At 32.0% G+C, this 13,864-nt stretch overlaps 1 protein-coding gene, 1 long non-coding RNA gene and 1 pseudogene across 3 annotated transcripts; all 3 read right to left on the bottom strand.

The window, feature by feature from the left end:
* Positions 1-1,015: 1,015 nt before the first annotated feature.
* LOC107496254 (uncharacterized) lies at positions 1,016-8,184 on the bottom strand (annotated as a pseudogene).
* On the bottom strand, positions 5,356-7,486 carry LOC127740643 (uncharacterized). 2 transcript variants are annotated; one of them, XR_008001328.1, is made up of 5 exons: positions 7,094-7,486; positions 6,864-6,933; positions 6,219-6,267; positions 5,947-6,095; positions 5,356-5,580 (listed from the first exon to the last, which is right to left on the bottom strand). It is a non-coding gene; the product is annotated as an uncharacterized LOC127740643 (long non-coding RNA). The 2 variants fall into 2 exon arrangements; XR_008001327.1 differs by having other exon boundaries at positions 5,947-6,267.
* Positions 8,185-8,811: 627 nt separating the features above from the next.
* LOC107496255 (uncharacterized) lies at positions 8,812-10,747 on the bottom strand. Its single transcript, XM_016117471.1, has 3 exons — positions 10,016-10,747; positions 9,720-9,903; positions 8,812-9,623 (listed from the first exon to the last, which is right to left on the bottom strand). Exons 1-3 carry the CDS (start codon positions 10,745-10,747, stop codon positions 8,812-8,814), a joined length of 1,728 nt encoding a protein of 575 aa, XP_015972957.1.
* Positions 10,748-13,864: the final 3,117 nt, after the last annotated feature.

The raw sequence follows: 13,864 nt of genomic DNA on the forward strand, positions 1-13,864 counted from the left end.
TAATTACAAAGTTCTTACCAATATATAGACCAAGAGTACGCTAAGAGTACACTCGTTATGGAATAATATCTTAATAAATTCCATTGATTTTTTTTAATTCTCTTTGATATTTTCCTGATTTTGTTCTCTAATTATGATATTCTAATAGGAACCCCACAACTGAGGGGGGTGTGTTCTGCTGGTTGCATTGGGGTAAGAGTTCGAAAGTCAGGGGGTTCTGGTTTGGTAAGAGTTCGAGTATTATGTTGTCCGTTGACAAACATTAAATTTCTAATTTTTAGCGCATTTAAATAACAATAATAATGAAAACCCAGATTCAATGCAAAAATAATTACTGCAATCATAAGAAAATTAAATAACTGCTCCACTTACAAACATCTATCACTGATCTTTTTCTGCGTCTTGCTGTCTTTTGGTTCTGAAAAATATAGAGATAGAAACACGATAATAGAACTGGTCTAAATAATAGACGTTATGATAACTAGCGGCTCAACAGGCACTTTGTGCCTGTTCAGCCGCTCTTCTATTGTTTTGAAGAAATTAATTTTATTTTGGCAATATATTATTCGTTCTTCAAATTTATTAGATTATCTGTTTTTAATTTTAATATTGACGTGATCTTATTTATATCATATATTTTAGTGTCGGTGTTAATATACCATTTACCCTTTAAATTTGTCAGATAAGTATTTTTTTCATCATTTTAGAATTAACGTAGCCTTATTTAGATAAAATTTTGTTGAGAGTAAAATTATTATAGAAAATCTTTAAAATGCTAAATTATAAGAGCACACAACAAAGATACATGTAAATATTATCATAAAAAGGTATAGTTCAAGAAATAACGAAAAAAATGTTATCCTAATTTAAAAAGAGTATATCTATATCTATAAACCCAAATGCATGTTAGTTATTTACAAAAGATTAATTTTGCCGTAATATCATGGATATGCAGGTTTGTCTTCTTCTTTTTTAAGTGGTAGGCCAAAATATGATTCTGAATCTGAAGAGGCCTTCATTTTCCTACAAATAGTGGAAGGATAGAGGAAATGAATATGCTTATTTTTTTCGTTTTTAAATATCAAACAATAAGAGTATTAATGAAATAATTAGGAGAATACAAAGATTATGTACCTGAAAAAATCCTTCGTAATTCATCATACATCTCCTTGTCAATAACTTCTTGCATCTTGAAAAACTGTCAGATTTTGATTACCATAAAAATAACCATATAAACGTTTCAGGTTTATTCCATTAAATTGATTGTTTATTATAGAGAAGAATTCAATTAAAACCTGCAGAATTGTGATATCTTGTTTTACATTGAACTTTCTGAAAGAATAAAAAAATGACATTAATCCTTGTTTATCATTGAAAAAATATAAATTAAATGATATTACATCTTTTGTTGTTAGGATTTTTTTTATTTTAATAACAATTACCTGCAATGATATTGTTTTGTATCGAAATGAGTTATTTGTGTTCTTCTAAGTTCATGGCTGAAAAAAAAGAGTTCAATTTTTAACATAATTGGTATAAAGGACGAAATAGACGGAAATATTTATTATGTAAAAAAAATTTATTGCATTACCTTTTATTCTTTTCATCCAATATTTCTCTTTTTACCATCTTCCATAATTGAGTTTTGTCTGCTTTAACTGTACCTCCCCAACCAATAGAATAAATTTTGATTGGATGAACCTGAGTCAATTTCACGTTTGATTAGTAACACTAAAACAAAAATATGTATGATCAGTGCAGTTGTCACTGTCATTAATACTGTAATCCTTACTTTATTGTTAATTGGTCTCATTGATGCTATTGATTGCTCATCCTTCCATGTACTCCATAACGATTGAAATTCTGTTTCCTGCAATTTGTTGCATATATGTATCACAATATATTTCAATAGTGTTTTATATATTACTTTATAATTAATTAATGATACATCCCAAATAAGACATACCTCTACCTTTTATTGGTTTTAAAATTTTAATTTCTATAATTTTATTGCTAAAATTACAAAATTGATAGCAACATTTAAAGAAATCAAAATTTGAAGAGTTTTTCAAAGTAAATATAAACATTACAAACTATAATTTCTTAAAAAACCAATAATGATATATATTTTAAGGTGAATTCTATCCAACCTACTCTAAAATAACATGTAAGTTACCCTTCATGATGTGCCACACTTTAATTGGTTATTATCTTAACTATAGTTGGATTATTTTGTAATTTATTATTTGAGATGGGTAATTGCATAATTTCTTAAAATATTAAAATTCTACCCCTTAACTGTGATCTACTGCCTCTCACGCAATCTCTTTATACAGTGCATCATTCCTTAATGAGTCGTTGAATTTCCATGGCTTGTAACTTTCCGTTCTTCACAGTATAGCCAGCGCCGACTTCATTGCTATTTCCTATCCTCCCACTCAATCTTTTTTTTGCCATGGATCACTCCTTACCAACGTAATTAATGGTTAGTTCGGTTATTAAATTTTTTCATTAAAAATAATATATGAAATATATATTCACATGTAAAATATAATATAATAAAATAAATCTATTCAGAGTACTTAAAAAGTATAATTAAAATTAAGAATATACAAATATAAAAATAAAATTTGTACTATAAACAAGTAAACATATCTTTTATCATACATAAATTATTTAAAAAATATAAATTGTTAAAATTAATAACACAAATTTAACTTTCTTATAAATATTTTTTATAGTATATATGTTTAAAATAAATAAAAAAGACAAAAATAATTATTTATTTCTCATGAGTACTCCCATTTTATCTGTTTTATTTATTTTATGCATGTATTTATATTTATCTTTTAAATATTTATACAAATTATTTTTGTATTTAAAAATTTTAATATTAAATATTTTTATTTAAAATTTTATTTTTACGTTATTTTTTAAACTATTATATTAGTCTCTTCTCTAAGATAATACAAAAATAATTTTTTATAAAAATAATTTATTTAATCATTAATTAAATAATAAAGTACTAATACATTGTAAATTAAAAAAATAAAAATATTATAAAAAATACAGTAAAAAATTGGATTTTATTATTTTAAATTTGTATTATTAATTTTAATAATATATTTATTTTTTAAATAATTTATGTATAATAAAAAATATGTTTACTTGGTTAGAGTACAAATTTTAGTATTATATTTATATGTTCATGATTTTAATTATACTTTTAAGTATTCTGAATAGATTTATTTTATTATATTATATTTTACATATAAATATATATTCCATCGTGTAATTAAATAAAGATATTTTTTTAATAAAAAAATTTAATAACCGAACTAACCATTAATGATGTTTATATTGGTAAGGAGTGATTCATGGCTAAAAAAAAGGATTGAGTGAGAGGATAAGAGATAGAAATTAAGTCGGCGCTGGCTATACTGGGAAGAATAGGGAAGTTACGAGCCATGGGAATTCAACGACCCGTTAAGGAATGATGCACTGAAGAAAGAGATTGCGTGAGAACGTGCTTCAATTAACGGGGTAGAAATTTAATATTTTAAGAAATTATATAAATACCCATCTCAAATAATAAATTACAAAATAACCCAACTATAGTTAAGATAATGACCAATTAAAGTGTGACACATCATGAAGGGTAACCTACATGTTATTTTAGAGGGGGTTGGATAGAATTCACCATATTTTAAGGATGTATGATATAATTTTTATAATTTATCTGAATTGTAGTTGGTGCATACCTGTTGGGTAAAGTAGAGGTTCCAGTTCTTTTCGCTTATCTCTTCTAATATGCTGATGAGCTCTCTTGATATCAATTTATCTGTTAAAAATATTAGTCATTAGTTGTTAAAATTAGTGAATAAAATTATCTATTCCAATGTTGATATTATAATGATAAAATTACATAATACACGGATTATACTTGTAAAAAGGCTCACGTATTTGCCAAGCACATAAATTACCTGAGGTGTAGGAAACAAAATTTTTTTGAACACCACATTCCTTGTGAATTGTCCATTTTTTCCATCTACTGTTCCTTCTTTGACTAAGATTTTTGTGGTTGACTGAGAAACACTTCGAGATAAAGCAACGTATAATTGACCATGGCTGAACACATGTTTAGGAAGATAGATCCCTACCTTAGGGATAGTTTGCCCTTGTGATTTATTTATCGTTAAGGCAAAACTCAACCTTACAGGAAATTACTTTATAATAAGCACAAAGGGTAATCATGAGTTCTCAGTTGTTTTGTGTTTTATCCGAGGCAGAAAAGCTCTTTTTCCAGAGTGATGGCCTGTTAAGATTTCCACGTCTAACATATTTTGAAAAGTTTCTCGACACAGTAGCCTTGTGCCATTGCATAAGCCTGCTTTAGGAGCTATGTTTCTCAGTAACATCAGAGGAGCACCTTTTTTTACCTTCAACATATGAGGTGGCAATCCACTTGTGGAGATCGAGTTAAGATATTCTTGTTGATACATATTATTTGTATCTCCTTCTACTTCATCAAAGGATGCTAAAATCCGTTCGTCTCCCGGAAATTGGTTGATGACTATATCATTAAGCTGTTGCACATCATGATTCTTGGGTGTCAATATCGCTCTTTCCACCATATAAGATGCATCCCACCCATGAGATTGCAAATTTAGAAAGGTTTCTTCTATTAATTTGTGTAATGATGCTTCACCTTCCCATGGTATTGCCATGTGTTCTTCTATTTGTACCAAGTCTTCACATATGGTAGGTTCAATCCCATCCCCTATGTGCATAAGATACTCCGCAAAATCACGATCATTAAGAGATCGCATATTTTGTCGCAAGTGGAGAATTTTGGTGAATGCCCACAAATGTGATTTAACAATAGAAGTTGAAATCATTTGCGGCTTACTTCCTTTTGGCATAACAGGTAGTACTTGGCGAAAATCCCCTCCCATAACCATCACCTTCCCTCCAAATGGATTATTGTTTTCTAAGATGTCTCGCAATGTGCGGTCCAATGATTCCATTGTCTCTTTATTAGCCATTAGCGCTTCATCCCAAATTATCGCTGTTGTCTGCCTAATCAGTTTTGCGAGATCAGATTGTTTACTTATATTGCACGTGGAGGATGGCTCTGCATTGATTGGTAGGGGTGTTCGCGGTGCGGTTTGGTTCGATTTTTTAAGGAAAAGCCATCCGATCCGATCGTTTAATTAAACTACGGTTCGGTTTGGTTCGGTTTTTTGTCAAAGTCATCCGAACCAAACCAAACCAATTAAAATCGGTTTGATTTGGTTCGGTTTGTTCGGTTTTTTCAATCAAATCAAAAAATAACCACATACTATTATGCAAAGTCATAACATTGAAATTATAGAATACATGTACACCATAACTAACAAAAGTCTCGATTCAATGAAATTCAACAACAAAAGAAATTAAAATACGACAATTAAAGAAGTTTAAAGGTTCAATAGTCAACACAACAAAAAATAAAAATAAATTTCCAGCAACAGATAGCCACGTCTTGGTGTCCTCTCCAACGACACCAAAAAACAATGAAACTTCTTCAAGCAAACCTACCTGAAATCAAAAGTCAATTACATAATAAAAACAATAATAATTGGTAAAAGCACTTGATCTGATCACAAGTGAATCTTCACCATCATCTCTTAGGGACTAGGGACTACCTTATCAAACAATGTTAAAATTTTACTACTGACATGTCCAATACTCCAATCAGAAAAGATCCACACACATAGACCACTACAACCTTTATTTAAAGTGCACTTGATTTTATGATTAATTTGAACAATTATTTCAAAAAAAAAGATTAACCATTTGTACTTGTCAACCTAAAATTTACTTAAGAGACCTACGATCAAGATCTATGGAAAGCACATTCGAAACTATGCTGTTAGATTGAGATGAGTTTAAGTAAATAGTTACCATGAATGGCAAGATCTATAGAAAGCACATTCGATGCAAGACCACCATGAATAGTTCTAGGCTCAGATGCCAAGGGGTTTGTTGCTCCAATCAACTTTTGGCCAGTTGCAACAACACCTTTACCCTCCCAAACCATGGCAACAATAGAACTAGAGATAATGTATTAGACCAATCCATTAAAGAAAGGCTTTGTAATTACTAGCAATTTGTGGAGTTTCTAAGCTGAATTGTTAGCTCGTATGTTAAGTAGTAACAAAAACAAAAGAAGTTACCTTTCAAGTAAAATCCCTTCTTCTCAAATTTACTAATAATCTCCCCAACCTGAAACAGAAAGTAGCTTTTTTTCAAATATTATAAGGGGGAAAAAGAACAACATTGACCTATTTTACAAAATAGCTACCTTCATCAACCTAATTACTAACAATTTTAAACAATTAGTAATGAACAATAAACAACAACCAGCAATCAACAATGAACAATGAATAACAATCAACCATGAACAATGAAAAGCAAAGTAATTACTAGCAATTTCAAAAAATAACAACAAAATAATGAACAACAATCAGCAATGAACAACAATCAACAATCAAACAACAAATATATAGAACAATAAAACTAAAATTATTGATTTATTGATTAACAAGTTAACAACAACCAGCAGCAAGCCAGCAATCCATCAATGAATAACCAAGTCAGCAAACACTTCAACAAACAGAACAAAATCAGCAACAATGAATCAAATTACCAAAATAAATCAATAATTTAACCAGCAACAATACCTAACAAAATAAATCAACCTGAACTGAATCAAGAAAATCAAGATACACAACCAAACTAATTCCAAAAATTTTGCAAAAATGGTGCACCAATTCCAAACTGAATCAAGATATACAACCAAATAGAATCAGAAACACAACCAAATTAATTCCACAATTTTTATTTGGTGCACTAATTCCACAAATTCTTCGTCTTTCACCTTCCCATTTCCTACATTAACATTGAATAAACAAAAATTCAGAACCAACCCTAAACCTGAATTACCCCAAATCAAAATAGAACAAAAAGTTCAGAATTAAAAAACAAAATCTGAATCCATAAGAAGATTAAAACAGAATTTAAAAAATAAATAGAATCAGAACAAAAAAACCTGAGATGGAAGGACAACACTGCTTCAATGACAGAGAAGAAGAGACTGGACACCGACACGGCTTCAACAACAAACGAGAGAGGGCGACGAACTGCAGCGGCTTCGACTGCGTCTGGTGCGTTCTGCTGCGGTTCGTTGAGGACGACGATGGCTGTTGGTTCGTGGAGGAGACGGCTACTGGAGAGGTGGTGTGTGGAGCCGTCGAGGATGAGGGACAGAGAGGAGTGCTACGAGCCTACGAGGAAGGGAGAGGGAGAGGAAAGGACCGCACCGCCGCGATGGTGCTGTTCGGCGACGTCGATGGCGGAAAAGAAGGAGGAGGTCCGGCGCTGAGACACTGCGCTAGAGAGACTGAGAGAGAGCTCGAGGAGTTAGGGTTCCTGATAGGGGAGGGGTGGCTGCGGCTAGATTAGGATGAATTGGGGAGGAAGGCTACTTTTATATTAGGGTTTTTTTAATAACACCGGTTCGGTTCGGTTCGGTTAGGGTTTTGGTAGTGAGAACCGAAAACCGAACCGAACCGCAAAAAAACAGCAACACATTACTTTTTTCGGTTTTTTCGGTTTTCGGTTTTTTCGGTTCGGTTCTTCGGTTTAGTTCGGTCCGGATCGGTTTTAAACACCCCTATTGATTGGGATCTTAAATCTAGAATGAGCTGTTCGACCACCAGGCAGTAAAGTTGCAGCTATTCCTGAGGACGCAATTACCAAGACAATATGCCCTTTACTTCTTAAGTATGCAATTATAGCTCTGTAAAGAAATGTCTTACCTGATCCTCCCGGTCCATCAACGAAGAACACTCCATTTTCTCTTCAATCAACTGTATTCATAATGCACCTGAAAGCTGCAGACTGGTCATGATTCAATCTTTCTATAGAACACAGGTCTTCTTGAAGAACTTCGATGGACATTTCTTCTTGAATAATTCTAGGCATGAAGTTGTCGTTGTCGTTGTCCGAGGTTAGAACTGGTAAATCGTATTGTGCAATATGTTTTCCATGTTGTAGGAGGATGTCATTTAAATCACTAAGCAAACGATTTGTCAACCCATTGGAGGTTGTAGTGCCTGTTGATGCGTAATCATCCACCATACATGAAAGAAACTCGTCCCACAGACTTCTTACATCTGTTGGCTCACAAAAAATTAAAATGGTGGCAAACAACCTTCTTAAAGCACATGGCATTCTTAAAATGGATGCCTCAACCAAACATGATCTTATACTACTATCACTCTCCAACAGTCTTCGATGCTGAGCAGATTGCTTGAAGGATGAATATTGGACACCATCGACTGTTAGCAAATCATCCCAACCAGTTGGGCCCCTTACATTTGACAGCAGAACACGCAAATAGAATTGTTCACCTTCTATTGGCGACACGGTATAGATCCGACCGATAGCTCTCTTTTGTGACCTGCGTCGACGCTATTCTTTTTCCTTGCTGTGCCAACTGTAATATTCTGGGATTTCCCTGTACAAAAGATGCCTAGATTGTTGGTCATCGGCCCGATTAAGTGCAAAGAATTCAGTGAGCATTGTTCTTGAGAAATAGTCATTATTAACTATTTCAGAAATAGTTTGGTGCTCATAAAAGCTCACTTGATGTTGATTTGGCAAATGAACTTGCAACCTTTCAACTGATGGGTACATTCGGTAAAGGTTGAATCGAAATATCCTCCAGCATGCCTCTGGAGCAGCAATCCATCTTGCATCAATAAACTATTGCACCTTATCATAATGAGAACTTCTGTGAACCTCCATTGCCACACGGTCTGGTCCCTTATAGCAATACTTGTATAGATATTTTATGCTCTTGATATTGCTACATATCTCTACATTGATATGACAATTATACTTCAGTAGTAGCCAAGAGTTGTACGGAACCACCCATCTATTGTCAATTGTGACATTTTGGTTGAAAGGGATTGGAGCATCGAATCGCCTCCTATATTGAGGGTATGAGTCATCACCTCGTCGTGTCTCTGGTATGAACTCTTTTGAGTAGTTGCATTTACATTGACCGTTCTTCATGCACGGTGAAGATTGATTTAGTGTTCCGCAAGGACCATGGATCATATGCCTTAGCACTGCCTCATGTAAGTGTGGTTTTGTTTCTTTACATGGTATTTTCGCTCGGACCAAACTATCATATTGGTCAAGATCACTCAACTCGTCATTGTTTTCTAAGATTAGTAACATATGTACGTGTGGCAATCCTCTTTTCTGAAACTCGGTGACATAAATATAACTTTTTACCTTTCCCAATACACCTTTGGTAATAACATCCTGCTTTAATTGTTCAAACTTGGCTCTGAAAATTCTAGTTGTTAGATCCGGACGATCTTGTGGAGTTTGAGTAGGACTGAGTTCTGAAGCTATTTCTGACCATGATGGATTGCATGTCATAATTAGAAAAATATCCGGTTTGCCTTCTTTAAGAACAATAGCCATGCCATCCTCGTACCGTTGAGTCATCTCTCGATGACTTCCCATGAACGATGATGGTAATATCGTTCTTCTGCTAACATTTTCTAAAATCGATTTTAGAGAAAAGTATTATTAGTTCTAAAGTTTAAATTCAGCAACACGTAATGATGAATCATGTGGCCATTAAGTTGAATAATTACCAGCATTATTCTCTTCTGTGTGCAAAGCATCTTGTAAACCTTGATACAGTTCAGCTCGAAGTTCCTTTTGTCTTTGTCGAACCCATCTTAACTTGCCTGTTTCCATTTTCACATAGTTGTCAACAACATATTGTTGAAAAAGTCGCCCCGCTTGCAAAACTGTTGAGTGATCATTGGGGTGGATCTACGAATATTGAGGATTATAGAAAATTGTTAGAAATTGTGAAATGATGTATTGGTACAAACTATCATCTACGGAAGTCTATAAATAATGTAACAAATATAGGAGTTTGTACCTGGAGCATATAGCTATAATATGTCCGGCATGATACTTTGTTTCCACGTTGAGTTCGAGTATTTATATCCCATCCATGGGTTCCAAATGGAAAAAGAAGAGGATATTGTAGTGGATCGTAATACCCAACAAACTCTTGAATCCTTCTGAGGTTACCAGTATGAGTTTGAACCTTGATATCTCGTCCGCGCACTATTGTTTCAATATCATCACCGACTATTATGGCTGCTACTTGTAAAGCAGTTGGGAGACTGTATTGTGGTTGATTAGCAGGTCGCTCTCTGATCACCAAACTACACTCTTGCACATCTAGTCGTTGTGCAAGCTGGTGGACTACATGGATAAAAGGATTATATCGGTGCAACAATTGTTGTAGCTTCAAAACTAAACTTTCATGCAGTTGTGTGTTCTCCAGCGTCCTATTTTGTAACTCTTGATCGGTATCGTATATATATAGTTGCAAGAAGCGTGGCCGCGTCCCTTGATCCGGATAAAATCCTCCTATACTGTGGTACATTGATCCTTGAGCACGGAATGTATATATATCATGATTTGCTGAAGCTAATTGTTCGTCTATGTGTACACCACACGAAGTGAATGAAAAAACATGATTGTAACCACGAATGTGTTTCCTGAAATGGTTCCCTTCTGCAGAAGGGTCTAAGAAGATGTTTAGTAATTCCTGAGGAGCATTTACTTGAGGCAAAGAGACTTTTCCTCCATTGCAACACATGTCAAATGTTTTATGGTGAAACAGACGTGCATTACAGTGTGTACATGTCCTTGTAGGAGGCAGTGTAGTTTGAAGCACTGTTGTATTTTCTTAAAAATTTTGAGCACAATTGTGAGATGTTCGGACATAGTGTCTAATTTCTGCACTCGCATAGGAATATAAAATATTATGATATAGATTTCTTTTTCTACATGTGCCAATAATTGTATGGTTAGGTACTCGGGTAGAATTCATTAATTATTTCATATTATTTTAGATAGTGAAATCATGGGTGAACAAAGAATATGTATACAACTTTTCAATTGAGGTTTGTGTTTTGAAAAATAAACATAATTTTTAAAGATGTCGTGTCTTTTTCTAAAATTTTCTATTGCCTAAACTCATATAAGATTGTCAAAGTTTGAAGTTCTAGGTAATATATGAGGTTAAATATATATTTAATAGAGTAAATTTTTATTCTAAGTTATACTGAAATATACAAATAATATTTTTAAAATGATATGATTCTATTGTGTATTCAATTTTATGAATTTGAATGTCGCCCAGAAATTTTTAAAGATTCTAATTATATTTTTTAAAATTATTATGATAAATTAACGATATACTAAAAATTTTGTCCATTAAAATTGCATAAATATTTTTTATGGTTAACATGCCTAGTATACTTTTATTTTGTTATTTTTGTTGGTGTTTATGTTTATAATATTTTATACATTATTAAATTTTAATTTGATAATCTTGTTACCATCAATGGTTTATTCCCTAGTTACTGTAATGATGTTAAAATTTATTTTGCATCACTAAATAATATTATGTGTCTCATAGTTTTTGCTATTGGATAAATGTTGTAGTAGCATTTTTTTGAGTTAGTACTTAAATTAGTGATTCATGTTTATATTTTAAACTCTCAAGTGATTCATGTTTATACTTTTAGTTGATGTAAAGTCTATCAGTTCTTAAGCAGTCGCTAACTAAATAAGCTTTTGATTAGTGACTCAATTACGATCACTTACTTCTAACATTTTTTCGGTTAGTTTTGGATTTGTTATAACTCTGCGACGAATTTCTAACAAGATTAGCGAGTAATTTGCTACAAAATAGATAGGATATAGCTTTTGCTTTGCAGCGAAATTGCAGTTGTCAAGTCGCTCGCTAAACTAAACTTGCGACAACTTAGCGAGAAATATATTTCTCCCGCTAATCAGCGACTTGAAATCAGCGAACAAAGTATGTCAGTTGTTAAACGGTCGCAAATTTCTCGCTACTTAGGTCCTAGGTGCTCAATATCCGTATTTCTACTTTAGCGACTAATTAGCAAGGAACACTTCCCTAGTTGAATGATTTATACATTGCGACGAGTTAGCGACGACTATTTTCTATCGCTATCCTAATTTTGAATTTGACAATATTATGCGACAAATTAGCGAGAAACTAGTTGCTCGCTAAAAATAAAAACTTTGGTGACAAATTAGCTAGGAAATTGTCCTTCGCAAAATGTATTTCAAGTCTTTGTGACGGATTAGCTAGTAACATTGTTCCTCACTAATTAGACTTTTTGCACAAAGTTTATTTAGCGACGAACTAGTGTGTGAATTGTTTCTCGCTAATCGTATATCAAACAATTGCGACGGAATAGTGACAATAATATCCCTCACAACTTTACTTTTATTCGATTGAATCCCTAAGTGACTGATTTGCTAGAACATTGTTACCCGCTAATTAATTTGTGACAAATTAGCGAGAAAATTTTTCTCGCTCTTTTTTTAGCTACTAAAGTCAATTTGCGAGAAACAAACTTACTCGTGAATCCCTCGCTAATCATTCGCTTTTCTCATGTTCGGATATTTTGTGACCACTCATTAATTTTGTCGTTAATACCTCACTAATTTCTTGCAAGTTAGTGACGGATTAGTGACAAAAAATATTTCTCACAAAAATCCATCGCTAATTTGTTAAATTCTTGTAGTGGATAACTGTTCAGAACTTGATTTAAAAAACGTAGATAAGAAGGAAATCACGAAGAGAACGTAGATTGAAAATGTTGAGAAAATTCGAAAAAGGAAACAAAATTCTTTCAAAAAAAGGCAGTTATATATATTCGTGCATTGATTAAAAAGTTTGTTAGATAGTGGTGCGTGAGGTGAATTAGGTTAAAGAGATTTGTATGAACTTATATGTGTAAATGATTTGTATGTGGATAATATTTATTATTATTATTATTATTATTATTATTATTATTATTATTATTATTATTATTGGCAATTAAGTTGATAAAGGCTCTACCAGCTCTTGTTATGCAAGCATACTTAGCAACTAAGATTATACTTAGCAACTAAGATTACATATATGTGTACTTGTGTGTAGTGTCCAATGAAAGAAAATGTGCCATGAATGAAAGAAAATGACTTGAGCTGATAAGAAAATAACTTCCTCTGTGTTGCTTGTGTCCGAGAAAATATCACTATATCAGACAAAAATTATACTGAATTGTTTAGAGTAAGTGAATTTTGGACTAATTAATTGTGAATTTTAAATTTATATACAGATATATTCTTTTATTTGTATAGAAACATTTAAAAAATAGGTGGAGTCTATATTAAATTTAATTTATTTAAAATATAAAAATATATGTTGAAGTTATTGTTAGTAAGAGCTTTTAATTTTTTTAATAAGTATATAAAAATATATTAAAAAATTTAACCTTTTGTATTTTTTATAAGCTTTTTTTTTTAAATTAGTAACTTAAATCCTAAAAATAAACTATAGATGAATAAATTTTCATTTTGATCCACTAATCTACATATGAATAAATAAAATAAATTATTATTGTCTATGAATATTCAGAGCATTGTCAAATCTATAGATATATTGAAACAACATTTTGTGATTCAAAACTAATTTTGTTCACTTTTATATTATGATGCACAGATACGGGACACGATACGACACGGGATATATGGACATATGAATTTTAAAATCTTATAAGATACGGAGATACGGTATATATATAGAATATAAAGTATTTTTTAGATAAATTACAATAAATTTTTTATATTTTATTGCTGTTAAAATATAAAATAATTTTTTAACTATTTTTAATGTCTTTTTTTAATTATA

The sequence above is a fragment of the Arachis duranensis genome, chromosome 7 (assembly GCF_000817695.3).
Source record: "Arachis duranensis cultivar V14167 chromosome 7, aradu.V14167.gnm2.J7QH, whole genome shotgun sequence".
Taxonomy (NCBI): Eukaryota; Viridiplantae; Streptophyta; class Magnoliopsida; order Fabales; family Fabaceae; genus Arachis; species Arachis duranensis.

Excerpts from the sequence above, each read along its gene's own strand:
- LOC107496255 (XM_016117471.1), bottom strand. The coding sequence starts at position 10,747 with ATGTGTTGCAATGGAGGAAAAGTCTCTTTGCCTCAAGTAAATGCTCCT. Across the intron at positions 9,904-10,015 it reads ATTATAGCTATATGCTCCAG|ATCCACCCCAATGATCACTC; the intron begins GTACAAACTCCT and ends CAATATTCGTAG. Across the intron at positions 9,624-9,719 it reads CACAGAAGAGAATAATGCTG|AAAATGTTAGCAGAAGAACG; the intron begins GTAATTATTCAA and ends AATCGATTTTAG.